Source organism: Bradysia coprophila, chromosome IV, assembly GCF_014529535.1.
Source record: "Bradysia coprophila strain Holo2 chromosome IV, BU_Bcop_v1, whole genome shotgun sequence".
NCBI classification, from domain to species: Eukaryota; Metazoa; Arthropoda; class Insecta; order Diptera; family Sciaridae; genus Bradysia; species Bradysia coprophila.
The window spans coordinates 6,657,014-6,683,984 of record NC_050738.1 but is presented as its reverse complement, the minus strand read 5'-3'; the positions used below and the strand labels follow the sequence as shown (position 1 = coordinate 6,683,984).

At 36.0% G+C, this 26,971-nt stretch overlaps 2 protein-coding genes and 1 long non-coding RNA gene across 4 annotated transcripts; 2 read left to right on the top strand and 1 right to left on the bottom strand.

The window, feature by feature from the left end:
• Positions 1–441: 441 nt before the first annotated feature.
• LOC119066783 (methylglutaconyl-CoA hydratase, mitochondrial-like) lies at positions 442–25,007 on the bottom strand. Of its 2 annotated transcripts, XM_037169444.1 has the most exons (6): positions 25,002–25,007; positions 21,992–21,998; positions 15,136–15,142; positions 1,501–1,604; positions 1,036–1,420; positions 442–973 (listed from the first exon to the last, which is right to left on the bottom strand). In XM_037169444.1, exons 4-6 carry the CDS (start codon positions 1,600–1,602, stop codon positions 570–572), a joined length of 891 nt encoding a protein of 296 aa, XP_037025339.1. In that variant the 5' UTR covers positions 1,603–1,604; positions 15,136–15,142; positions 21,992–21,998; positions 25,002–25,007; the 3' UTR covers positions 442–569. The 2 variants fall into 2 exon arrangements, with proteins under 2 accessions (XP_037025339.1, XP_037025338.1); XM_037169443.1 differs by lacking the exons at positions 15,136–15,142; positions 21,992–21,998; positions 25,002–25,007 and adding an exon at positions 1,702–1,831 and having other exon boundaries at positions 1,501–1,614.
• LOC119066802 lies at positions 10,559–11,048 on the top strand. Its single transcript, XR_005085791.1, has 2 exons — positions 10,559–10,738; positions 10,811–11,048. It is a non-coding gene; the product is annotated as an uncharacterized LOC119066802 (long non-coding RNA).
• Positions 20,709–22,019, top strand: LOC119066009 (serine/threonine-protein kinase Doa-like). Its single transcript, XM_037168227.1, has one exon. It carries the CDS (start codon positions 20,709–20,711, stop codon positions 22,017–22,019), a length of 1,311 nt encoding a protein of 436 aa, XP_037024122.1.
• Positions 25,008–26,971: the final 1,964 nt, after the last annotated feature.

The following is a 26,971-nucleotide window of genomic DNA, read 5'->3' as shown; positions in this document are numbered from 1 at the left end:
CATTTACTCTCATTTACTTTCAATTCCTTACAATTCCACATATTTCCAGTCAATTCCTATCAATTCCGATCAATTACTGCCAATTCCGATCAATTCCGGTCAATTCCATCAATTCCAATTATTTACCGGATACTCCGGCAATTCCTTTGAGGGTGTGTAGTCAATTACCCGAGTCGGTTACCCCTCGCAAGACGTGAATGCAACTTTATACAAACATTAACGAAATCAATTGAAGGGTGCGACAAAAGGTAAACCTTTGCAACGAAATGCTTTTCCATTTTCAACCACAAATCGTACTACTTCAAAAAGTGCTGAGTAAGTTTATCTCGTTCTGATGCCCACAGGCCATGTAGGCCTGGACTAGAGAATTTGTATGCACACGATTTTTTAAATGTTCTCCCGACAAAAGCCAAAAGCTTTTAAAGACCTTAACCGACCAAAACCTTTGTAACATAAAAATCGTGTAATCTTCATACTCGTGCTGTACCCAACAAATTGACAAATTTATCGATCGCTGTCCGACCATTAATTAAGTGCATAACAAATAAACAAAGTATAGAACCTTACAGCTATTCGCCTTTATACCGTGGTTGACGTTTCTCAGCGAATGCTTTCAGTCCTTCTAATCTATCAGCTGTTGGTATGGTTTGCGCATAACAGGCTTCTTCGACCAAGTACCCTGTGTTAATGTCGGCTTGTAATCCTTGATCAATGGCTCTTTTGGCCATTCTTACACCTACTGGCCCGTTTGGAAGGATTTCCGTTGCTATATCAATGGCTTTTTTGTAGGCAGAATCATTTTCGCTATTCTGTTCGACCACATGGTTGCATATTCCCAATTTGGTTGCTTCAGTGCCGTTCAAAATTCGAGCAGTAAAAATCAATTCTTTTGCAATAGCTGGACCGACAATTCGAGGCAATCTTTGTGTACCACCTGCTCCTGGTAAAATGGCATGCTTTGTTTCTACTAAACCTGAAATCAAATGATATCGATCAACGAATCTGAAGATTCATTGGTTTCTGGAAATATTTTACCAATTTTTGCAGTACTGGAAGCAGTCCGAATATCACACGCAAGAGCCAATTCCAATCCACCGCCGAGAGCCGCACCATCTACAGCACCAATAACCGGCATCGGTAATTGCTCGATATTTTTCAACAAACCACGAAGAGATGCATGCCAACGTTGCATTTGAATAACGGTGAAATTGGCTCGTTCTTTCAAATCAGCACCCGCGCAAAATACATCCGGCAATAAACTTCTTACAATGACAACACGAACACTTTTGTCACGCGCTAACACATCCACTGCACCTGTCAAATTACTTATCATCGATGTGTTGAATGCATTTCGCGTGTCTGGCTTATTCATTCCGATAATTGCAATTCCTTGGTGTTTGTCGTCTGTTAAGTAGCTTAGCTGGAAATAGATTCGATCGATATACTCTTTGCTAAAGAAATTTATTGAATTGTAGGTATGGGAACAGAGAAACAACTTACAGTGACTTCACTGCTATTTGAGTTCGGATGATATGATGAAAAGAGACGAATTTGTGGCAAAGACGAAAATAATTGTCGAGCATTTCTCATAAACACAACCATTTCTCGATATGTCTGTAAATATAAAAAGAATTTCAGTACGACTTAAGGCACATTCTCCATACCATTCAAAGTGAAGACACAGATCAAATTCCGAAATACCGATTCCAAATTCCTTCTATCAACTGATGAACTGACTTCGTTTGTTTATTTTGAACTGTTTTCCTATTAGTTTACGAGAGCTCCACATACAACTTAAACACGTTCTCGTTGAATTCGTAGTTGTTACTACCACAGAGTAATTTTCTGTTTCGGTCACTATTCATTATGAGTGAAGTGAATAGACGTTATCTTTTTCGCGAATGTTTCCAACTGTGTGCGTTCATAAAGTACTGCTGTATAAAGTCGCTGAATGCGAACAGTTTTTGTATTCACACACATTTAACCTACTCAACTCCACCAAGAAATTTTCAAATCTATTGGAACCGCTCGATTGTTAACGATCATACCGGTTTTACCGATTGAGTTTTCACAGATGACAATCCAACAGTACAAAGATCGAGTCAGTGAATTCTTTTGTGATACTAATAAACGACCGATAAATTAATTCATAACTATAGAAACGATAGAAAATAATACATTACCGATAAAAAATTATAAATCATCGATAAAATAACCAATCTAATCTATCGGTTATTTAGCACTTTTTATCGGTAAAAACTTATCTTATCGGTAGTTTGGAATATTTTTATCGGTACTCGGGAATTTCGCTATCGGTACTTAATTATTTTTTATCGGTACCGTGTCTATCGGTCATTTATTATTTTTTATCGGTAGTCAGTGGTGGATTATGCCATGGGCAATTCGGGACTTTGTCCTGGGCGCTGGAAAAATTGGGGCGCTGGAAAAATTATGAGCAAAAAAATGACTCTAAAATTACATAGGAAAATTTGAAATCGAAAATATCGCGCCAAATTTAGATCACTCTAGAGTGATTTCGTTATCAATATTTTAATGAAATTTAAACTTTTTATAGCCATGGCAGTATGGGCAGTATGTCACCTAAATTTTTACAAATTCTTCCAAGTCTCATTTTTATGTTGTATATTTTGTATTCATATACTCTCAAGTAATATTGACAAAGTCGGGTTTTAAAAAGCCTGGCGCAAAACTTGAGCCCAAAAAATTCACTTTAAAGGTGTTTTGGCTAAAACCATAAAAATACAAACTTTTTTCAACAAAAGCAGAAGATCTGTCGATTTTTTTATCATGAACACATACCCTAATATTTTAATACTATCACCCATCAATTTTTTATTCTGAGTTGATATAAGCTTGTCCTGCAAATTCAGGTGAAAATCTACGAGTTTCTGAAAGTATATATACGTGTCGAAGGTCACCAAAAAATACTTTATGTACTTCAGTGCGTATTTTATTGCTTCCGTACATAAAATCTTGTTGCTAACTCGTGCCTATTTTGCGCATACGATGTGTTGTCAACCTCGGTTTCGCCTCGGATTGACAATTTTCACATCTACTGCGCAAAATTTCCATTTACGCAATAGTTAGCAAAATAGCTATTAAGCTATTACAAGTCCGATGAAAGTATGAAAAAAGTTGAAAAATATTTCCGAATTTCGTTTTGCATGATCATTGTGAAATTCAAAGTGAGCTCTAAAAACATGTGACCTTAAACATTGTCTTGTGAATCAGGAAAAAAATGTAACTCTGTTCGACTTAAAATCTTTACAGTGACCCGAAATTTGGTAAAATTAGAGTTTTTTGAAGCAAGTTGAAAAATCAATACTTCTGAGATAGAAACTCATTTTTTTATATTTAAGATTGATTAATAATAACTAAATAAGTCTCTTTTTTTGTCGTTTACACAATGTTGATTTTCCCACTTGTCTCAAACATATTTTACTGATATTTCGAGCCACGGTTTCGACAATAATTCTGATGTAGATCGGTAGTTATGCTGGACTTTTCTTTTTTTCTTGTTATCATCAGTGCAGATTCTGTGACTCTAGTCCGTACTACCTCCTTTCACTTATGCGAAGAAACTGTCTAACAAAACAGGAAACAAAACACCAAAAAACAGAACAAAATTGGCGCTAGATTTTTATTTGCCAGGGGCGCTAGAAACGTTAATCCGCCACTGTCGGTAGTTTTGAATTAATTTATCGGTCGAATATAATATACCCTTCTTTTGCTCAAGTATTTGAAGCAGATCGTACATCAAACTCTTTTACTTCATTAGTTTAACATACGTTTTGATATATAAGTCGCCTCTAGCCAACGATCATCGCTTACATTTATCGTCAGTATTGCTAACAGATGAAAAGATGACCGTCAGCAAAATGTTGTAGGAATTTATTAATTTAAGCAAATTTAAGTCATATTATACGTATTATACATATTATACCTAAAGCAATTAAGAGGCATCGGTGCTTAGCTAAAATTGTAGCCTACATTTGCGTGTCTCGTATCTTTTTTTTTTGTTGATATCTTTTCATCAGAATCCTTTTCGAAAAATGTACGACCGCAATAACGCCCACGAATGTGTTAGCTCTGAGAAAAGTGAGTAGTAGTTTAACGAAATTTTCATAAAAACTGCTCAGTTTTCTCAGAGCTGGTCAAACTGTTACAACCAAATCTATTTTCTTTTCAAAGATAACACATTCATTGTCACAGTCCTATATTACGGTGGAAGATATCAGCAAATATAAACTAAAATCCAGTATTAAAAAAACGCCCAAATGTATGCTTTTCAGCAAAGTATCGATGTCTCTTTTAAGAGATTTAAGAGGCATCAATGCCTAGCTAAAAGTGTAGCCCACATTTGCTTGTCTCGCATTTCATTATTGATGGTTTCTTTTCATCAGAACCCTTTTTAAAAATGTACGACCGCAATAACGATGAAGAATGTGTAAGCTTTAAATAAAAATTAGTTTTGGTTTGTGTCGTTCGACCAACTCTGAGAAAAGCGAGTAGTTTAACGAAATTTTCATGAACTGCTCATTGTTCTCAGAGCTGGTCTATTTTCTGTTGAAAGCTAACACATTCATGGTCGTTATTGCGGTCGTACACTTCTGAAAAAGGATTCTGGTGGAAAAATATTGATTTAAACAGCACCCAAAGGTATGCTTTTCAGCAAAGCATCGATGCTTCTTATTAGCTAAAATACCTACCTAATACATACCTAAAATTGTAGCATACATTAGTGCGTTTCGTATTTCATTTTCGATGATATTTTTCACCTGAATTCTGTTTCTTTAATAAACGACTGCAATAACGACCACAAATGTATTAGTTTTCAATAAAAAATTAAATTGGTTGTAGCAGTTTGTTTGACCAGCTCTGAAAAGATATCATCAAAAATGAAATACGAGACACGCAAACGTAGGCTACAATTCTAGCTTTACCGATGCCTCTTAATATGCAAACTTAGGAAAATCAATTTCAAAATTGAGCAAAAAAAACTCTCTACGAGTTCCTCTCAGCACTTCAGTAGTGACTATAAAAAGTCCAATTGAAAATATCAAATGTTATGATGACTCTGGATCCGATAAATGGGTGAATTGAGTCGGATATTCGATAGTGGTGTTGGCAGGTAGAATAGATTATTCCATTCTGTCGAGTGGTTTGCAACGATTGATGGATTATGGATACTTGATGACAGATTAGTGTTGACTTTGTGATGAATAATTTTAAACAGAACCGTTACGTCCAACTGAATTCAGAAAATTTCCAGTATGCATGTTCGATAAATTCGATTGACAAAATAATCAGATCTGAAACGGACAGGCAAGGCAGCTCTCTAGCTATATCACACCAATTGTTTACAAAATTAGCAGGCCAAAAATCGTACAGTGTGCGCGTGTAAATTTCATTACACTGTATTCGTACACTTCTAAAATAATGAAATTTACAAGCGGACACTGTACGATTTTTGGCCTCCTAATTTAGTAAACAATTGGTGTGAGAGCTGCCTTAAGACAGGTCAAGTTATGAGGCTGCCTGTTGTGCGTGTGCCGGTGCACAATGTTCTTTATTATGATTGCACATTCAAGACAAAAACGTTGCGAGAAACAAATATAAAACAAGTCTGCTGCTCATAAAAAACAAGGATCATGTTCCCATCAAAGAGTTTTTATCGCATCATCCCTCATGATTTATTCACGTAATCTATAGATGTTAACGAACGTGTTAAACGAAAGGTAGGTAGGTTCATGCTGTTACATCCGCAACACTTTAAATTTTCGTAAAATGGATGGGACGTTTGTACGTCAACTTATAACGTTGAATGATATTAATCCCGTTCCGTTTGCTTTCTAATTTCCTAAGTCGTACGATTTTGTGATTGTTAAAACTAAATGCGTCGAACAAGGAAGAAGAGGAAATAAAAGCGAAGACAAAACAGGAAATGGAATTGTTTTCGTACAACGAGAAAAATGTTAAAAAGAGAAAATTCTATGAAATTGCAAGATCATAAATTCCGTCAGATTGTACTAAACTGAATCTCGGATGTAACATATATGGAGCAATAAAAGTAATATTATTGTGACTATCTTTTGATTAAAATCTTTCATGTCTGAGCAAAGTCTTTTATTGTATGTTAATGCATATAGAAGGCAACCGACTCCATGCTTTTTAATTCAGGGAAATCCGCTACTACAACATAAAAAGCGGCACTTTGTGCTGTTCGTTGCGATGTGTAGCAGTGAAACTGTATTTTGTTAAATTTTATTATCCAGCAAATGAAAGTGAACAAAATGAAACGCAATTTGAAAAATAAAATGGTTTAGAGAGTGAGAGAGGCGGAACGGGAAACTATTCCATTTTTAAATGAAAGTATAATCCACATTCATTTAAAGAAAACATCGTCCTTTAAACGGATAATTTTTAAACTCAATCGGTCCGAGCATCGTCCGGATTATTCCAGGTGGTTTCAGTTCCTAAATTGGGCGCCAATTTTTCATTTCAAAATCTTTTACTTCATTAGTTTTTATCATATATTTCGCTACGTTAGATCACATTAAGCAACGGTCAGTGCTTTTTAACACGTAGGGGATAATGCTCGAGCAGGCACTTTAGGCACACCGGAAAGTGCTAAGGGAGTCGAAGAATACCTCCAAATAAATTTCTAAAAATCAAAAGTCAAATTTTTGATTTTTAGAAATTTATTTGGAGGTGTTCCTCGACTCCTTTAGCACTTTCCGGTGTGCCTAAAGCTGACAAGTCGCAATAACCGGCAACAGGTGTTATAAATTTATTACAGACTACTTTGTGCCAATTATTGTACCCACAAAGATCGTTAACAGTTTCTTCTGTCAGTGGCTGGATACCTAGCACAAGAAATGAATTTTGAACGGAAAATATTGCACTTCGTCGATGCTCTTACCAGTCTTACCACGATTTTGGCTTATTCTATTGTGGCCTTTGTGTAGGCCAGATTATTGTGCTCAAAATGATACGCCACGGACATGACACCATCTGCTTCAATATGTTGCGATGTTTGAATTTTGTTTGCTTTATTTTTATGCAAATATTATTTCTCAACGCGGAAAAGTATATATAAAAAGGAGATGTTAGATGTGAATCGAACGATGGAACAACAATAAACAAACAGCTTTTCACCAGAGAATCGAAATACGTCTGTACAGCAGGTTAGTATAAGTGTATTGTGTATATTCAAGTGTTTGAAATTTAATCTAACTTAGTGTTAACCACAAAAGATTTTTTTTTAAACAAAACTCCCCAAAGCGATTTAAGCTGCGATCTTTTCCTAAGTGAAAAGAACGCAACTTCATCCAATACGTATACATCAACCGAGGTAATTTAGATATCATTTTATAATAAACACACGGAAAATCATGTAATATTTTTGCACAACACGCTATCACACAATCATATATATAAAAAAGACATTGAAACTGGGAAATGGGAAAACAGATGTAGGCAATTGGGAAAACATTGCAATAATTTTCGAATTTCACAAGTTATCCTTTTGCCGTTTTGGGATATAATTCTACTTCATATTTCGTTGGATGTTTGTTATGTAGGTCAAGTGTTCGTTTCTTCGCATTTATACATCTTTAATATCGTGAGCATATATTGAGCCGTACAATATATCCATACTCTCTCATTTGATACAGAGAAATGTATAAACACGGAACAAGTCTTCAAATCCAACCGAAATATAATGATATTTTTGTGTAGACTTTAGTATTTTTACACAGAAGAAAATATGAAATTAATAGGAGTGAACGCACAGTCAGTGGCAGTGCATTTTCAGCCTTAATTTGCTTCAGCTGTTTTTCAGCTGATCCACACATACAATAAAAACTGTTTATACTTGCTTATACGGTTGAAACTGTTACACGCACGCACGTAGTGGTGGTAAAACCGTATAAGGACGCATAAACAGTTTTGATTTTTGTGTGGATCAGCTGCAAAACAGCTGAAGTAAATTCTTGCTGAAAATTCACTGTCTCTGACAGTATCAGGACCGATACGAATTGTTCTCTTTCGTTGTTTTTGTTTTATGTCCTTTTCGGCTTGATTTTCACCAACACACTTAAAGCATGAGTGGTAATCTAAACAAGGTACTGAAACTTGACAGTGTATCATGAAACTGTTCAACACTGTAAAAAATCATGTATCACCCTATTTGACAGCTATCGAATTAATCACTTTTTTCTTGAAGTGCTTTGTTTCTACTCAAAAAAAGTTATCTGTTTTGCCTTCGCGTGAAAGGAAACTGTCAAGTTAACGGAGGAAAAATTGAAAACGATTCAAAATTGCCTTTGTTTACTTGACAGTTCACTCTCTCACGGAGGCCAAACGGAGAACTTTCTTTTTTTGAGTGGAAATCATACTTCTGGCATCCAGACCGAACCGAACGAATCTGAGCACTTAAACATCGAAAGCTATGACCTGTTCACAAAAAATACGCAACGCGGTTAGGTGGATGGGGTGTTGGAGATAATGTGACAGTTTTTGGAATTTGGGCTAATTATGACTCCTTTTGCTGTAGGAACGGAACTTTGACCTTTCCACTTAAATTTTCCAATTCTTTATTTCATTTACTCGTTTATTAGCGACCTTTTACAGAAAGAGGAGCAAAGCCACCACCAAGAATCAGATTGCAACTTTTTTGTCGTTGCTTTCGCTAACAATATAAATAACCTTAAGTCAAGCCCTTGATACACATACCAAATCAGTTGAGCCCCAGATTAGTCTCTGTATACGAAATACACGAAATACTTCACTTTTCCCGGTTCCTTATTATCCCATATCTTGTGCATGTGCAAAACATTCAAATAAATTCTATGAATTTGGGGAATAAATATTTTTCAAATAGTCCCATATCAGCTATCTTTCGATTTATTTATGAGTATCCGTTCTTGCATGCTATTTTTATGTGATGAAAAAGAACGAAGCAATTTTAAATGAAAGAATGGAACAAAAGAGAGTAAGTATATTACATTTTTGACATTTTTTTTAAAAATCAGGGATTCATATACGCTATTCATACAAACACACATATAGCATCTGAATATTACGATTTTGATAAATCAGTTGGAAACTATAAAGAACGTTCCATTGGAGAATTAAGTTGTATATTACCTACAGTAAAGTCAAGTTGTATATTACCTACAGTCAAGTCAATCCGCAGCATATCATTCAAACTATGTATTAGAAAACAATAGAATATCAAATAGGGACTTACATGCCACATTGCCACATGCGTCTAGCACCGTACTTTTCATCCTTTTTCTTAACGACCTTATTATGGTAATCGGTCTATACCAACAACATTTTCCGTTTTACAATCGTATTAATACATGTTCACTAAGAATTATCATCAGTCGCCTTCGGCTCATGCAATAACTCCCCAAGTGTCTAAATAAACATGTGGACAGAGTTGAATAATCTACGATTATCTACCTAGGTGAAATAATAGCAGTGTAGGGGTGCTATTATTTCGCCTTCGGTAGATAAAATAGCGTATTCACCTCTGTCCAAATGTTTATTTAGACACTTGGGGTTATAACATTCGCCTTCGGCTCATGCAATAACTCCCCCAAGTGTCTGAATAAACATGTGGACAGAGGTGAATAATCTACTATTGCAAGTCGTCCTAGAGGAATGAATTTCATTCAATTAACTCCTAAACTTTACTAGGTAGGAATTAAGTGGAAAATTTGGTGCGTTTAAGAGGCATCGATGCTTTGCTGAAAAGCATACATTAGGGCTATTTTTAAACACTGGATTTTAGTTTACTTTTGATAATATCTTTCCAACAGAATCTTTTTTGAGAAATATACGACCGCAATTCCGACCACGAATGTGGTAGCTATCAACAGAAAATACATTTAGTTGTAGCAGTTTGACCGGCTCTGAGATACGTGAGCAGTTTATGCAAATTTCGTTAAACTGCTCAGTTTTCTCAGAGCTGCTCAAACGACTGCAACCAAATGTATTTTCTGTTGAAAGCTAACACATTCGTGGTCGGAATTGCGGTCGTACATTTTTGAAAAAAGATACTGATGGAAAGATATCATTAAAAATGAAATATGAGGCACTTAAATGTAGGCTACAATTTTAGATAAGTTCCGGTATATATCGACCCTATCTGTTCTTGTGGTGTACGAATACTTTATTTTAAATAAATAATTTGTAAATTAAAAATCGAATGATAATATTTTAATAACAAAGAAGAAACAAATGTGTTAGAATTTGTAGTTCGATTGTTTTTTCTATTTCCGTAAATAAATTGAAACGAACCAATGATGCCACTCCATAGTTAAAACAAAAAAACAAACTATTTGCACCGGATTCAAACAATTATTTATTTTATTTTATGGCGTCGACGTCTGTTAGAGAAAAGAAAAAAAGACTGTTGCATGCACACTAACGAATCGTGACAAATTTGTGATTTTGTTGTTCAAAAATTGAAAGGCCATTGTTACAATTAATTTTTTTCTTTAAATATGATTGCTGATTCTGAAGCAAAACAGATTTACTATTTTGTATAAAAGCTGTCAGAGATAACATAGATACTCAAACTCTAAATAATTTCTTGACAGTGAAGCAACAAAATTGTTACAATAACGCGAAATTCCAAAGGTCAAAATGAATAAAACAATCATTATTTTCGTAGCTGTGATACTTATGGTATCTGTGATCCATGGTAAGTTTGACTTTCCAAATTCGATTAAAGTGATGAGATTTCACTGAATTACAAAACTATAATTTTGTACAGCAAATGCTGATGGTCATGCAAAGATTGTCAAAAGATCGTCGCATGTCGCAACTCCAGCCACAGCTGCTACACCTGCTACAGCAGCAACTCCAGCCACAGCCGCAACTTCAGCTACAGCAGCAACACCAGCTGGATAATCTTCATCTGTTCAGCCAAATATTATATGCTAGCTTTTCCGATTTTAAATAATGGTTTCGTTTTTTCAGTTTTTGAATAAATTAGAAAATTGAATGATAAAGTGATTGTCGGTTTTCCAGAAACCTCAAGCTTTGCTCCTTCGGGTATTATGAGCTCTAAGATGAGGAAATACCTTTTTTGGACGGCAAACACCGTATTACGGAGAAATTTCCATGATAGAGGATTAAAGGTCCCAAAACTATGACCTAAACTAAGTAACCCATCAAAAGTTTTAATTCAAGTTCATAAGACGGTTATCACCGCGTACCAGCCGCTATCAACAAGAAAGAAATTCGATGGCACGTTTTAAAATCACTTTCCATTCAAGCCTGCGAACGTTTTTCCTTTCCGAGACTTAAAATACAATCCGAAATACGCCACATATACCCTCAGTCGCATTACAACAATAACGTGAATGTCTGGCCGATGAAAGTGCCAATTCCACAGCCCATGGATGCAACTAGCATACAAATGTTACACATACAAAGGTTAGGGAGTTTAACATATCGTTACACACATGTGGAAAATATACCGTCAACCTTTTGCCTTTCGAGGAGATATGCGAAGGCATTAAACGTGGCTGGAATGATTATATTTTCGTTCAAAAGCCCAAGAAAAACTTTTACTTATGTCAGCAAAATCGACCAATCAGTATTTTCACGGAGGATTGTATATAACTTTGTAACACGGTGGTAATCTTTGTTGAATGTTGTCTCTGGGATATATCCTTTAGTGAAAATGTTTTGGTTTAGAGTTGAGCACTACTTGCTTGTGTTATTATTGTGTAGTGGTAGTGTTTATACACGAAGCCAAAAGTTTTTCATTCGAAAACTTGCTGTACGTAAAGCTAAATGATGTTGCATCCCGGTAAGTTAGTATGGAATCATGGTTACATACGTCGTAACGTTATTTATACCGTTAATTTCGTTCAGTATGCTTGTTGGAACTTTTGTCCCTTATCATATTTTTCGTCTACCTATTGCCATTGTGTAAGGTAACGTTGGTTGCTATCACATCCAGTCATCTGTTATCGACAGTGATGCAAAATGTTTGTGTTAAGACTAATAAACTGATGCTGTCATCAAAAGAAGTAACAGATTTCTCATCACCGAGTCCACAGATATTTTAAGCACTCGGGTCAACCAACAGACTTTCGCGACAAGAGACAATAGTATAAAAAAAATGGAATACCATTAATTTCATCTATGAGTCTAACCACCTTTGACACAGAGTGAAACGGTATGATAACCGCTGCAATCGACACGATTTAAGTGGAAAAAAACTCAATATCGACACGTACTCTACAACATAACCATTTCAATTTCCATATGTTATTGTTAAACATAAAATTCAATAGAAAAATATTTTCCACGTTCTCCCATCGAACTTATTCATGGTCTGCTCACATACCGTAAAAGAAGCTGGCAACGGAAAGTGAGTGTAGGCCCGTACGATAAGTACAACTTTTATGTTTTTATCACATGAAATGAAATATAAAATTAAGTCATTGACTCATAAATTTTTGTAGAAAAATCTCCGGCCATTTTATTGTACAATTAAATTTTTTTAAATTGATCACCAAAACAATTGGATTGCAAGTGGTCTATTTGGTCAAATTTTGAAATTATACACGAAGTTGTCCCACTTGACTTTTCGTAGCTCATTTTCATGCTTATAGTATCGCAATTTATTGTATGAGCGCCGGCTTATCGATTTAAGCTAGGGTTCCCAGACGTTATCGACATTGCAACTACGTTTCACCAACTGCTGCTAGCTCGCTACTATTTAAATGGATTTATTCTTAGACTATTATCTTGAGCGGAGCGAGCGAGATAATTTTGCATTTTATACGGAAAATAACTATTTTCCAGCGCTCGTTATTCTATTTTCTCAGCGCTCTTAACTGCTCCAGCGCTCTGGGCCAAACCGGCCCTGTATCCTGGATCCCAATGTCTTAATGTTAATCGGCTCAACCAATCAATTTATATATAGGTTTGTTCCAAGGCCAAATGAATTGTCAAATTTCATTCACAGAACCATAACCTCAATAATATTTCTGTGTAAATCGCGTAAGCGACGTTGCTCGATTTGTATGAAATATCATTTAAGCGACGTTGCTGTGGATGAAATTGTCGTTGTTCGGGTTGTCAAAGTTCGTGTTTACAGTTACTTGGAACAAACCTATATTCACAAAATATCTGCCTGACTTTGATTATGATACAATTGGATACGACATTTCGATGATTTTTTTGTCAGTATCCTGAAAAAGACTCACATTCCCAGCACGCAACACCGAGGCTACTCTGAAAATTATCTCTGACACTTTACACAGTCAAAAATTCGGTCAACATCGTTTTCTCTGCTTTTGTTATATGATGGAATGCATGTGGAACGAATAAAACGATGGAAAAAACGAAGCCTACTAAAAGTAAAAGCTTATCTCGAGCTACCTAGACTACCTAGAGAGGGATTCTTTTAAAAAACAGCCTTCCGAAATCGGACGCATTTTATATTGGAATTTTTTATAAGTACCTAGAAAGGACTTCGACCCTAGAAGCCAAAACTACTTTCAAAAAAATTCTTCGAAGCTTGTGTGGCTGGTGAAAGGTGATCAAACACCGAAAACTTGCATTTTTCTTACCAAAATTTCTCCAGTTAGGCGAGCCGTACAGGGTCGTGTGGGGTGTCATCAGAAAGGTAATCACATGAACTATTGAGACGAATAGGTAACTATTGGTTTTAAGAGCTTCCGAGCGTACGCTGAAATTGTAGCCTACATTTCTGCGTTTCGAAATTTTTGATCGCTGATATCTTTTTACGAGAGCCCCTTTTAAAAAATGTACGACCACATTTTCGAGTAAAAATATGTTAGCTTTGAATAAAAAATAAAATTGTCTGTGAAAGTTCCATGTGCTTTGAGAAAAGTGTACCTTTGATGCAAATTTGGGGTATTGGTACAGTTTTCTCAAAGCACATGAAAGTTTCACAGACAATTTTATTTTTTATTCAAAGCTGACATATTTTTACTCGAAAATGTGGTCGTACATTTTTCAAAAAGGGCTCTCGTAAAAAGATATCAGCGATCAAAAATTTCGAAACGCAGAAATGTAGGCTACAATTTCAGCGTACGCTCGGAACCTCTTAAAATTCATCCACATTGAAATATGTCCAGTTAAGTTTTCAACCGAAGACTTACACTGTTCTTACAGAAATTTCTCGAGTTCCACAAAACGTACATGGTCGTGTGGGGTATCATTTGAATGGTAATTTTATGTGCACTTGGGCCAAATAGGTATTCCATGTGATTTGGATGCATCTACGATGAAATAGAAGTGAAACTGTTTTAGTGTCCATATTTCATCGCATATGCATCCAAACCACCCGAAAGTACATAAAGTTACCTTTCAAATGATACCTCGAGAAATTTCTGTAAGAACATTGTAAGTCTTCGGTTGAAAACTTCAACTGCACATATTTGCACACATGTATGTGACTAGCCGCTTCTAAAACAACAACTATCTTGAATCCTTATCATAATGTTATATGTTGACTTTCCAGGACCAGCGAAGTTTCCAAAGACTCACAAAAGAATAACTTAGAGACAAACACGTCTATTCCGAAAGATAATATTATTTTAGAATGATTTCTCTTTACTTCGATCACTAGATTAGATGATTCTATGATTCTATCAAATTGATAAATCAACACACCTACTCAATTTGATAAATCTTAGCACCCCCTTGAGTCACTCCGATCTATAAATTTAGAATTGTTCACTAGTAACCGAATCGTGATCTACGCGATTCCAACAACATGTGAATTCAATATTTCTGCCGTTTTGAATGCTTGACCGCATTTTCATTCGTCTCAATTCGTCGCGATGCTGGCGGTAGCAATTTCTTTCTATTGACAACTGATTATGATTCACCCAAATGCCGTCGCCGTCAATTCAACAATTCGATTTAGTTGTTAACAAACATATGCTTCTGATTGTTATTTTGCTTGATACGATAGCCCACTACTATCGTAATGACCCACTGTCATCGACTTTGATTACGATAGCCCACTGCTACCGGTTTGGATTTGTTTGATGACGATAGCCCACTGCTATTGGCGATGACCTACTGCCAACGACTTCTCGTTCGTACGAATTAACTCCTTATTGACTTGCGACAACCCACTGTTGCCGACTTCGGTTTCGGATTGCGACGACCCACTGTCATCGACGATAGCCCTCCACTATCGATTTTGGTTCGGTTGGCGATGACCCACTGCCATCGACGATAGTCCTCCACTATCGATTTTGGTTCGGTTTGCGATGACCCACTGCCATCGACGATAGCCCTCCACTATCGATTTTCAATTCAGATGTAATAGCCCAACTGCTATTAGCGACAGCTCAACTGCTGCCGACTTTTGGTGCGGATACAACAGCCCAACTGCTGTTGGCGATAGCCCTCTACTATCGACTTTTGATTCGGTTGACGACGACCCACTGTCGTCGGCGATAGCCCTCTACTATCGACTCTCAATTCTGATACGACAACCCAACTATTGTCGGCAATAACCCAACTGTTATTGACTTCTCGTTCATGTACGACAGCCCAACTGCTACCGGCAATAACCCAACTGTTATTGACTTTTTTTGTGAACTCTAACATCACTGGAACAGCCCAACTGTTGTTTTCTATTCGCATTTCGATTCCAAAACTTCATTTACAATTTTCCTCCTTCCTCTCTGTGTCCTGGGCCCATAACCTGTTGACTTTCCAGGACCAGCGAAGTTTCCAAAGACTCACAAAAGAATAACTTAGAGACAAACACGTCTATTCCGAAAGATAATTTTATTTTAGAATGATTTCTCTTTACTTCGATCACTAGATTAGATGATTCTATGATTCTATCAAATTGATAAATCAACATTATATACCGCATACAACTTAATAGCTCTCTGTACGACGTACAGGACTAAAAACAACACGAAGTGTATGAATTTCAGCTTCCATCTGAGAGAAGAAAAAATTGTAGAAAAAATATGATAAAGAGTTATGCACACCTCTTCAAATCGGTACGATACACTCCGTAGTGAAATGTTGTTGTAAGCTTTTCCTTTCTTTTTTCTACTCCCGCATAACACCACAGCAAGAAAAATAAAATAAAATAACAAAAAAACTGAGCAAAAAAAATAATATCAAGCAATAAAATGTCGTCTTTTCCCATAAGTATTTATATGCAAATTTATGCTCGGTGTATTTTCGTTTTCGATATGTACTTGAACATTGAACATATAACATAAATCAAAATTTCCTTTTCGTTTTCTGTTTAACACCCTTTTTTTGTTGTTGATTGCGTGACTCGAATATTAACCAGCACCGTATGCAAGAATCCGAAAAAAAGTAGCTTTGATATGACTGACTTTGCGGCGCCACTTTGATCATTATGGATGCGAAAACGTTGCCATTATGTAAGCATTTTCCAATTTCGATTTTTCCACAGTTTGTATTATGTACGAAATGAACTTCGAGAATATCAGTACCACATATCGCGTGTGAAGTGGATCTCTGTAATCAAATGAACATTCCCAACTGTGTGAAGTTAAGGAAAAGTTTCTTTTTCCTCGTTTGTCGCTGAAACAAGAAGCTACATCTAATTGACAATCTCTGTGTGTGCACGAAGACCTTATTTCCCGATTGTATCACTTTCACACACACAAAAAAAGTGGAGACGTCTTGTCACTTAAAAAAACACAAACAAGAAAATGAACAAGAACAACAAAAAAGTCTAAAACTTTTGTGTGAATTCAATATCGTAAAACAGAAAGAATCTCCACAGATCGTATCGAAAATCCCCCCGACCACACACCGAGCACACAAAACGAAATTGTGTCATAAATTCAATTTTTATCCATAATATCGAACTCATGAGGAATAATAAGCCTCCTTTTTATAACGAATTTTCTTGTCGGGAAACATATTTTCCCATATCGTGTGTTTGGCTGTGTCTATATATACTGTACACCATTTCTCTTTTTCTTCTCCACATATCTCTATTATTACGAGATGATATAAGTTTCAGTTTCGTGTGGTATATGTACTCCAGTGTGCGGTGCGTGCCTCTGCCTTTTTTTTTAACTTGGCCATAAATTTATTCCTATAAGATGTCCCTTGTCAACGATTTGTCTAGATAATATTTTCATTTTAAATGTCAATTAAATAAATTATTTTCCGAACGAGCTAAGAACTTTCTATTGATTTAAAGTGTTGCAGTTGCTTGCCCTCTTTCGCAAGTGATTTGATAGGATATTGGATAAGAAATGCAACAATTCCAAGATAAACTGATACCTGTCACATACGGCTATTCATCTGTTATCGATAACGACGACAAAAATAATGACAAGCTCTTGGTAATATGGTCCTTTATATAATAAAATTCATGTTAAAAAATTGAAGTACAAGATTTGAAATTAACAGATTAAAAATACTTTGATCTATGGAACTAATAGACCCGATGACTGGTCAGATGCTTGCCGTTTGTAACAGGTTAAACACCACTATAATAGATTGTGGATTTGATCACTATTTCACAGGACTCTCAATGATTGACGCTGTCGGCAAGTCGGTCACTGATGTCACTTCAGCGAACAATATTTTCATGGACAATTTAATTTCCTAACAAATGATTTTGATTTTTAAATTTCTTATCTCACCCACTGACTCGAAGGCAGCGTCATCGCTGATTTTTGCGGTATTGACGATAACAATTTCCACAATCTATACATTAAGAGTCAATTCGCCAAAACTTCGAACAGCTTATATGGAATCGGGATTCCAGCAAACGAACTATGGCTCAAATGAATCGTCGATCAATTCTGATAATATCGTGGAACAACTTTTTTCCCGAAAAATTTTTGTTGGGCTGACATGGCCTTTAGAAAAGTTTTCTCCGAATTGGTCGCTTATTGAACGTACATCGGCGTTTGTTGGTCAATAATATTCAGCACATCGACCTTCATAAGCGTACACAATTTGACATTATTCACATCTCGCATGTTGGAGCTATTGATAAAAAACGATTTTCACGACAACTCCGGAAATTTTTCTAAGGGCCACGTCAGTCCAACAAAAAAAATTTGGGGAAAAAGTTGTTCCACGATATTTTCAGAATTGAACGAGGATTCATTTGAGCCATAGCTCGTTTGGATCGCCATCAGCTTGAATCCCGACTGTTCGACGTTTTGGCGAATTGACTCTTAAGCATCTAATGGAAAATGGTTTTCCTCGTGTACCTCTAGCACAGTATGCTGAGAACATATCATGTAACACTTTTAATTCCACCTGAAAGTCAGCGGTATCTCTCGGAGTGAGGTAGCTACTAGGCCCTTGGTGTACTTTGCATACAAATCTAGATAGCTTCAAGCAAGGCTTCAAGCGATATCTTAATCGAAAGAAATTCGGACTGAATAATAACGTGAACAGTTAGGATGTGTTAGAATTTTGTTCTAGTAGATGGTAGAAGGATGAGTTCAAAAAGTATCGATAGTCCTGATTTGAGATAATGATATGACGCTCGAACCTCATTATTGTACATTTTTTATATTTTCCGTAGTTTCCTTTGTATACATACTGGTAGTTAGTCATTCTGGTCTGCCGGTATTTAATGTTTTCATATCGAAAAAGTTTCTTGACAGGTAACAAAAGGTACCATCATACAGCCCACAGAAAGCAAAAAAATCTTCGTACAAAAGAGAAAATGTGTAACTATATTCGCCGTGGTAAGATAAGGTAAATCAAAAATCTTGTTAACGGAAAATTCCACTGGTAAGCCCAAATAAAGTAAATCGTATCCCATTAGTAAATCGTTTAAAATGTTACAAAAAGTTAAATATTAAACTTTTTAGACCCGTACGAAGTACTGGGGTCTTATAGGTTTACGCATACGTTTGTAACACGTCGAATTGGACTCCCTGAGTAAGGGGAAACCTATTGTGGTTGTCTAGAGATGCCAAATCCGCGAAAAAAAAATGTCCGTCTGTCCGTCTGTCTGTCTGCACGATAACTTGAGTAAAACGCATCCGATTTTGAAAATTCTTTTTTTCCCGTTTGGTAATGTCAAAAGACAGGCTAAGTTCGAAGATGAGTGATTTTGGATCGACCCCTCCCGAGCTGTGGCCCAATAAGTGCTTTACGGTTTTTCGGAGATATCTCCGGACATTTAAACGTGTAAGTGATACGTCAAATAAAAGGTATTTACAATACCGATCGACAAAAAAAAAGTTTATGGAAATCGGATGACCGACTCGTGAGTTAGACCCCTTGGTGTGGAACAGGCACAGGGCGGCAAGCAGTTTTTGCTTGTAGGTCGGCCACATTTGAACATATTTCGTCTGTTTTAGCTTTATTAGATAGGTAGATATGACATTATGTTCTCCGGAGCGTGAGCTAGGTCTCTTGGAGTGAGCTCTTATCTGGCTACTCGGAAGTACAGTGAACGTGGTGTATTTTGACAATATCTCGAGTAAATTTTGACCGAATTTCATGAATTTTTTTTTGTTTGAAAGGTATTAACGAATGTAAAGCGTCGGTACTATTTCCGGTCTCCTAACAAAATGGCTGCCGGCGGCCATATTGGATTTTAGTAAAATAGAAATATCTTGGGAAAAATGATACTTAGAGAGTTTCTGTTAACATGGAAATAATTTGTTATGTGTGTGGGGTTTCAGGGATTCCATATACGGACATCTATATATACCTATATACAGCTATATTGAGCTATATTGAGCTATATACAGGCATATAGAGCTATATAATAGCATATATTTATCTGTGAAATGTTTATTTATAGTGAAATATAGTTAAATATAGCGGTATATAGCTGTTTAAATAGGAATTTATGAAATTTGTCTTCGTACGGGGCTGTCTATATTGCCTCCGGCAATTTAGTTGTATATGATAACAAGGCAAAGAGTGGATAATGTAAGTGATTTTAAAGGGAGAATAGTTTTTCAGCAGAGAAGAAAATGAAGTAAGAGAAATGAAGAGTTTCACATTAAAGGCTTTTGATACGAATAGGTGTTTCGTACGGGTCGGCGTTAGCTATGTTTATATTTGTTTTCCGGTTAATAATTGCTTTGTAAATGTAATTTTGGGATAAGCAATTATGACCTACGTCGCAGGTTTCTTTTCCCTTTGTGTAGCACAATGTATGTAGTGCAGTGACGAGTTATCAACCAGGTAAAGGGCAATAAAAATAGGATTTTTTTTTTAAGACACATGTTATTGCTGTTCTTGTCGGAGTTAAAACGGGTTAAAAGTTAAAATACACAAAAACGAAATTTTTTGTCTTTGTTATTCGCATTAGGGTAAAGCTGCGAAAATACTTTTTGCGTCGATATGCTGACGCATTTAAAGTCTCACAGTTAATCGGTTTTGTTTCCATTTTGCCTCCGTTTACGTGACCCACGCCTCTTTTCTATTGTCACAAATCTCAAGCGAGAGTGAGCCTAAACCGTCAGTACAGTGTATAAATAGGAACAGCTTTTTGTCAAATCCTCAGAATACTTACAGTCTTCAAGTGAAACACTTGTTGACTCAGATTTGCTATTTTAAAAAAAATCTTAAGATTTAACACGAAAACTTGAAATTATAACGCAAAATAAGTTTGAATAAATAAAGGACAATTAAAACTCTTATTAAAACGCACGCACAAAGTTATAAATAGTAAAATGAATCATTATAAGAGCACCGAAAGTGATTGGGACAGTGATTGTGATAGCAGTGATTGTGATAACAGTGATTGTGATAACAGTGATTGTGATAACAGTGCAAAGAAGCGTAAAACGCAGCACTTGGACGAAAGTGATTGGGACAGTGATAGTGAGAATAGTGCAAAAAAGAGCAAAACGCAGGACATTGTTGAATATGCAAGAGAATCCCATAGCAGCGAAAGTGACTGGGACAGTGATTGTGATAGTGATAACAGTGCGAAAAGACTTAAAACGCAGCCCAATGAACCCAAGGAATTGTTGACGGATGATACAGGACATATAAAATGGTATACTGGCCAGCAGATCGGTGATTATATAGTTGAAACCGAGCTTGGCGAAGGAACATTCGGACGGGTTATGAAAGTGCGAGACATAAATACGGGCCAAGCTGCTGCATTAAAAGTGGTTAAAAACCAGCCAGGTCAAAGAAAATCAGTGATGGATGAAGTGATCGCTCTGAAGGTGATTGGATCAAGGGACGACATGAAAAGCTGCTTATGCGTACACATGATCAGCTGGTTTTCCTGTGGCGGACATATATGCATAGCGTTTCCGCTATTGGGCTCCAGTGTCTACGATTTCATGAAGGACAACCACTTTCAACCGTTTTTGCTTGACGAGGTCCAACACATCGGTCACCAGCTATGTGCAGCGGTTTCATTTCTACATGAAAACCACATCACTCACACCGATCTGAAGACAGAAAACATTCTCTTCGTGAATTCAAGCTACACAACTGTCTACTGTGAAGAAAGGAACTTGGAATTGAAACGTCTACGATCTACAAATATTCGTCTCGGTGACTTCGGAAATGTAGTCCGTGATGGCGAATATCACCCGGAAATAATAGGAACGAGATATTACCGATCCCCAGAGGTGATATTAAGACTGGACTGGAATGACACTTGCGACGTCTGGGCACTTGGATGCATATTGTTCGAGCTGTATTCTGGAAAGCTGCTTTTCCCAACTGAATATGACTATGAGCATTTGGCGCTGATGGAAGCAATAATCGGGAAAATTCCAGAAGAAATGACAAATGCATCGAACACAACGTATTTCAAAAACGGAAATTTGGATTTTAATTGGAGCAACGCCGAAGAACATGCACAGTATAATCGACGACCTTTGGAAGACTTTCGAATGGACGACAGCCAATACCTTGATGATCTATTTTATGCCATGGAAAGAATGCTGCAACACGAGCCCACACGACGCATTAGTTCAACTGAAGCTCTTACTTTGCCGCTTTGGAATGATCTACATTAATCCTACATTGGTCGAAGTTGCATGAAAATGGCGTTTTTTAGATTTATCGAGCACCATGAACATCAAGTCGAACTGCAAACACAACTACCAATAGCTACATCGTGATCCATAGAGAATCCTAACATCAAATCGCATCAACTCCTGTAATAAAAATTATTTAAATGTACATAAGATGAACTAAAATTGTTTCTTGCATGGAACAGGTGTTTAAACTTTTACAAAAAAAAAACATTTTAACGATTTTAACCACTCAAACATTTGGTTTTTTTCTAACATTTCGAATAAGCTTGGACTGAATGTATCTTCCTAATATTTAGCAATAAGTCAAAGTGTAAAAATAAAAATTCTTTTTGTAAATACATACAATTTGTTTATAAGTATTTGAAGTCTTTTATTTATTTAATTTATTTACTCGTTCATTAATCAATAAACAGGCCTAAACCAAGGATCTGAAAGAGTTGATCGTGACATAAAAATTTCTCTGTGGTGGCAAATAGTATTGTGAATATGATGATTTCAACTTAACAAAACAAATTTGTTGCAAACGCTTTCGTAAGTGTCCCTGTTCTTTCAGAACCTTGGCCTAAACGACCCAATTTACAAATCACAGTTCTACTGAGGAAAAATAAATTTTAAACTCAAGGGGTACATGTCAAAGTGTTTAAAGTAGAGGGACTCTAGGGGATCTAAAAACAACGTTTAAACAACGCCCAGATGACAAAGAAAAAACTATGAAATTACACCCATTCTCGACTAGATATTCAACGAACTGAAATGTAAACCTGCAACTGAATGTTATCTTGAGGTATGATATCACGCTTTCCAATGATTCTGTTGGATAAATAGTTACTTGGACAACGAAGGGAAAAAAGTTGAAACTCCATTTTAAGAGTGTCGAGCGCTACAAGTCACCCGAGAAAATGCAATTTCCAACTTTTTCCCCGAGGTAAACACAACTTTTTTCACAACCAAGGCTTCTGAAGTTTCAGCGGAGGGCGAAAAATGAAAAAAAAAGATTTTTGAACATAAAGGACTTGTTATGAAATCTTTTATGAACGTTTTCGACATCATCCACCAGGTCGCATTAATATCACAGAATTGAAACACCAGTCCCAGTTCTACAGACTTAATCTGTGAGTTGGAAATTATTAGGCATTCAATGTTTTGAATTGTACACTATTAAGAGGAATCTACACATGCCTAAATTGTTGCCTACATTTCGGTGCAAAACTATTATTATTTTGATGATAATTTTGGACTCGCTTTCTTTTTGGGAAAACTACGACCATCGTTTGGTGTTAAAATGTGTTAGTTTTCAGTAAAAATTTGAATGTTTGTTGGGATGTAACCTCAGTCCGTGAAAACTCAATATTTCATGAAAATTGGAACATATTTTGAGTTTTCTCGGACTGAGGTTACATCACCACAAACATTTAAATTTTTGCTGCCACATTTTAACACCAAACGATGGTCGTACTTTTTTCGAAAAAGGATACGAGTCGATAATTATCATTAAAATAATAATAATCTTGCCTCGAAATGTAGGCAACAATCTAGCCAGGTGTAGATTCGTCTTAAAGGTTTTATTGAGTTGTCAACTGACTAATGTAGATTTATCACAGTGATTATGTGGGTTCAAGTTTTTTTTAGTTATCATGACGATAATCCACAGATTGAAAATTATAAGAACGGAACATTTCAAATCAACTTATCTTATTCGTTCCACATAAAGTGCGATTATCTGGAGTGAACAGAGACAATTGGATTGTGAATTGGTTGTTCTTATCATTTCCAGACTGTATATGTACGAGTTGCAGTAAAAAAAATGATTTCTCTTTGTGAAAATTAATTCTTATCCTTCTCGACAATTTTGAAGTCAGATGGCAGTCTTCTCCTAAAATATATAACTTTTCAAAATCGCTGAAAAAAATTTCAAATAAAAGAACGTTGAGGGCAAGGACATCCCAAATTAAACCATTTTACTGAAACGATTCTTTTATTTTTCGTTTGCCCGATTCTTTAACCACCCCATTTAAGTTGTAATTTAAAATTAAATTCAAAGGTGAATGAATGACATGGCGTGTATAAACTCATTTTTCACGGCCGTAAAAAGAGTTATTCAAAACTTTTACGTTTATTAAACATCAGCCGCCCGCCTTCTCGAAAAGTGCCTCTAATCAAAACCGTATACTCGTTTTAACCTCTTCCGAATGCATACCGTTCTAAAAGTAATTTTAAAGTTTTTTCCCGAAAATAAACTTTTACTTATACCCATAGATCTGCAATAATACGCACACTTTTGGTATTGGCACTACGTACATACCGTATACACCATCATCCGCCAGAAGTGGTCTCTCCATTGCATTTTGCAGCAGCTGTCTACAAAGAGGTTTTGATGCTTATTTCGGTGAGGGAAAAATAAATTCCGAAAGTTTTATATTATGTGCAACGAACGACGAGACGAATATAAGTACTTTTGAACGATTTGTCTAACAAGTTTATGGGTAATTTAGTGCACATAAAGCTTTAGGGTGTGCTGAAAGTATAGAAAGTAAAGTAACAATCATTACTCAAAGTTTTGTTCATTTCTTTTTGCTTGAGTGTGTGTGTGTGTGGTCGCATATCAAAGTGAAATGCTATTTTCGGACTATGGCACTCAATTTGGCTGTGATATTGTGTCGTCTCATGTGTTCTCGGTCATTTATTTTTATTTCAGGATGTGTCGCTTATATACGTTTTTCTAGACATTTATACTAAAATGAACCATCCATCAAAGGGCGAAAGAATGGTATATATATCAAAATATGTCGAAAAGAAAATAAATGTGAGACTTTTTCGGATGTCCTAATTAATTAAGAGGCATCCCACGGTCACTTGAATAACAAAGTTTTGTGTTAGCGCTCACCACATACGCTTTATTATACACAGTCCCGTTCTCCGAATTTCCATCTGGAACCTCAATTATAACATATACAAATATACCACACACTTCGACTAAACTAACATCTCCACTCTACCATCATCATCATCAACAACAACAACTTAAATAGCTTAATACGGAAACATTGACTGTACACACATTTACATTTCGGACCTAATTTAATAAAGCGCACGTTTTCTAATAAAGTTTCGTTTGTTGAGATAATTTTGTGTCTTTTCTTCTTTTGTACAAATATGCGAACAATTTCGTTGATGAAAAACACTCCGACAACATTTGCACTGTAAAACTAAATATAGTTTGGTCCTGCTGGCCGAGAGTTTGCTACGAACACGAAAAGTATTTACGTAAAGGCCGTCGACTAAGATGGCAAACTTATCGTTTTGTGATAGTTATGTGATTAGTGCCATAAAGTTTCGGGATGGTTTTACTCAATTAACGTTTTGCGGTCAATGTACGGTTTTTGGTATATCAAAGTGGCTATTGCCGACGGACAGTTTACCGGATAGTTTGAATTGCGTTAACAATTTTTTTTTTCTCTTTATTGGTCTACAATACGAGAGAAGAAGTTTGTGCAGGAAACTATTGCTCAACTTAAACGAGAATTTAATTTTAGGTCAAGTTTCCATCGGAAAACATTTGGTTTCACTTATAAATTGTAATGTACACACAAAATCTGAGAGTTTTGTTATTCAGATCACTTCCGTATTTTCACAGCACTTATTAGTGCAAGCCAATATAAAATAAGTTTGGAGATTGATAAAATCATAATAGGATCTTTGTTAGTTTTGTTAGGATAGGAACGATTTCTGGTGTGAGTTAAAACACACACATAAGTGTACAGTGTACATGCATTCAAACCAGAGTGTAATTGCTTGTAGCACAAAGTGCTATGGACTTTTCCCTAAAAGTTTTTCTTTGCGGTTGTTTCGAAGAGGAAAAGATCTGCAAGTTCGAAAATATAAATCTCTTACAAACTGCAAGCGTATCAAAGCTAAACTAAAATATGACTGAATTGCTACCATCATAGCAACTTTCCACTTCCGACTCTTTACTGTGCCAATTGACCTACTAAACCGATGGTTTTACATTCTTGTTGCCGTGATCCGATGGACGATAGATTATGTTATTGTTTCCATTTTTCAAACAAGATATTATTTCATATCCGACCATTTTCACAACAAGAAAGAGGACATAGGGATATAAGTCATTAATGGAATAATAAATATTGCCTTGGAGATGTGTTAATGCCCTCTGTCAAAACAACTGTACATACGTAGCTTATAGTAACGTTCAGCAGAAGTTCAACAATAACAATAAATAATAATATCTTTCTCCATCCTTTGAAATAATAATAACATCTAAACACGACGACAGTTGTAGTAGACTGGTAAATAAATTTTCTATAATCTCGTGGGCTTAACTTGGGGATATAATCCAATAATTTGGTTTATTTGTTTTCTTGTTTTTCACTTACACACATATCTTGTCTACATTCAAATCTATTTAGAGACATGGACGAGGAATTAGATTAAGGCTTACGGCAAAAATCTTATTTTCATTAGGTAATGAAAATCTAGGTATTACCACAATTGACCACAATTGATTGTCAAAGTAGAGACTCTTTGAGCGAATATAGACAATCCCCGATCCGCCTAAATTCTTTTTATATTAACTTATGGTAAACCAGCATGAATCATCTGTTATGTTTACCGTTCAAAAGTTCACTTGTCGCAGCTGGTTGTACAATAGTTATTTATGACACCGAGTGCTCTTGGGAAGTGGATAAATGTATTACATAGACAGACACACAAATCAAGATTTCATTTGTAATACATTTATCCACTTCCCAATTTTGATATTTTGAATATTGTATTAGATGTGCCGTAGGCCGAGTATGGCAATACACATCGTGTTCGTAAAAATGCATTTACCAACGAACAATATAGTTGCTACAAGGCCGCGTGTCAAATATGTCGTCATATGCGTTCTATTCGGGAGGCGGTAGCAACGC

Excerpts from the sequence above, each read along its gene's own strand:
- LOC119066783 (XM_037169444.1), bottom strand. The coding sequence starts at position 1,602 with ATGGTTGTGTTTATGAGAAATGCTCGACAATTATTTTCGTCTTTGCCA. Across the intron at positions 1,421-1,500 it reads CAAATAGCAGTGAAGTCACT|CTAAGCTACTTAACAGACGA; the intron begins GTAAGTTGTTTC and ends ATCTATTTCCAG. Across the intron at positions 974-1,035 it reads TTCCAGTACTGCAAAAATTG|GTTTAGTAGAAACAAAGCAT; the intron begins GTAAAATATTTC and ends ATTTGATTTCAG.
- LOC119066009 (XM_037168227.1), top strand. The coding sequence starts at position 20,709 with ATGAATCATTATAAGAGCACCGAAAGTGATTGGGACAGTGATTGTGAT.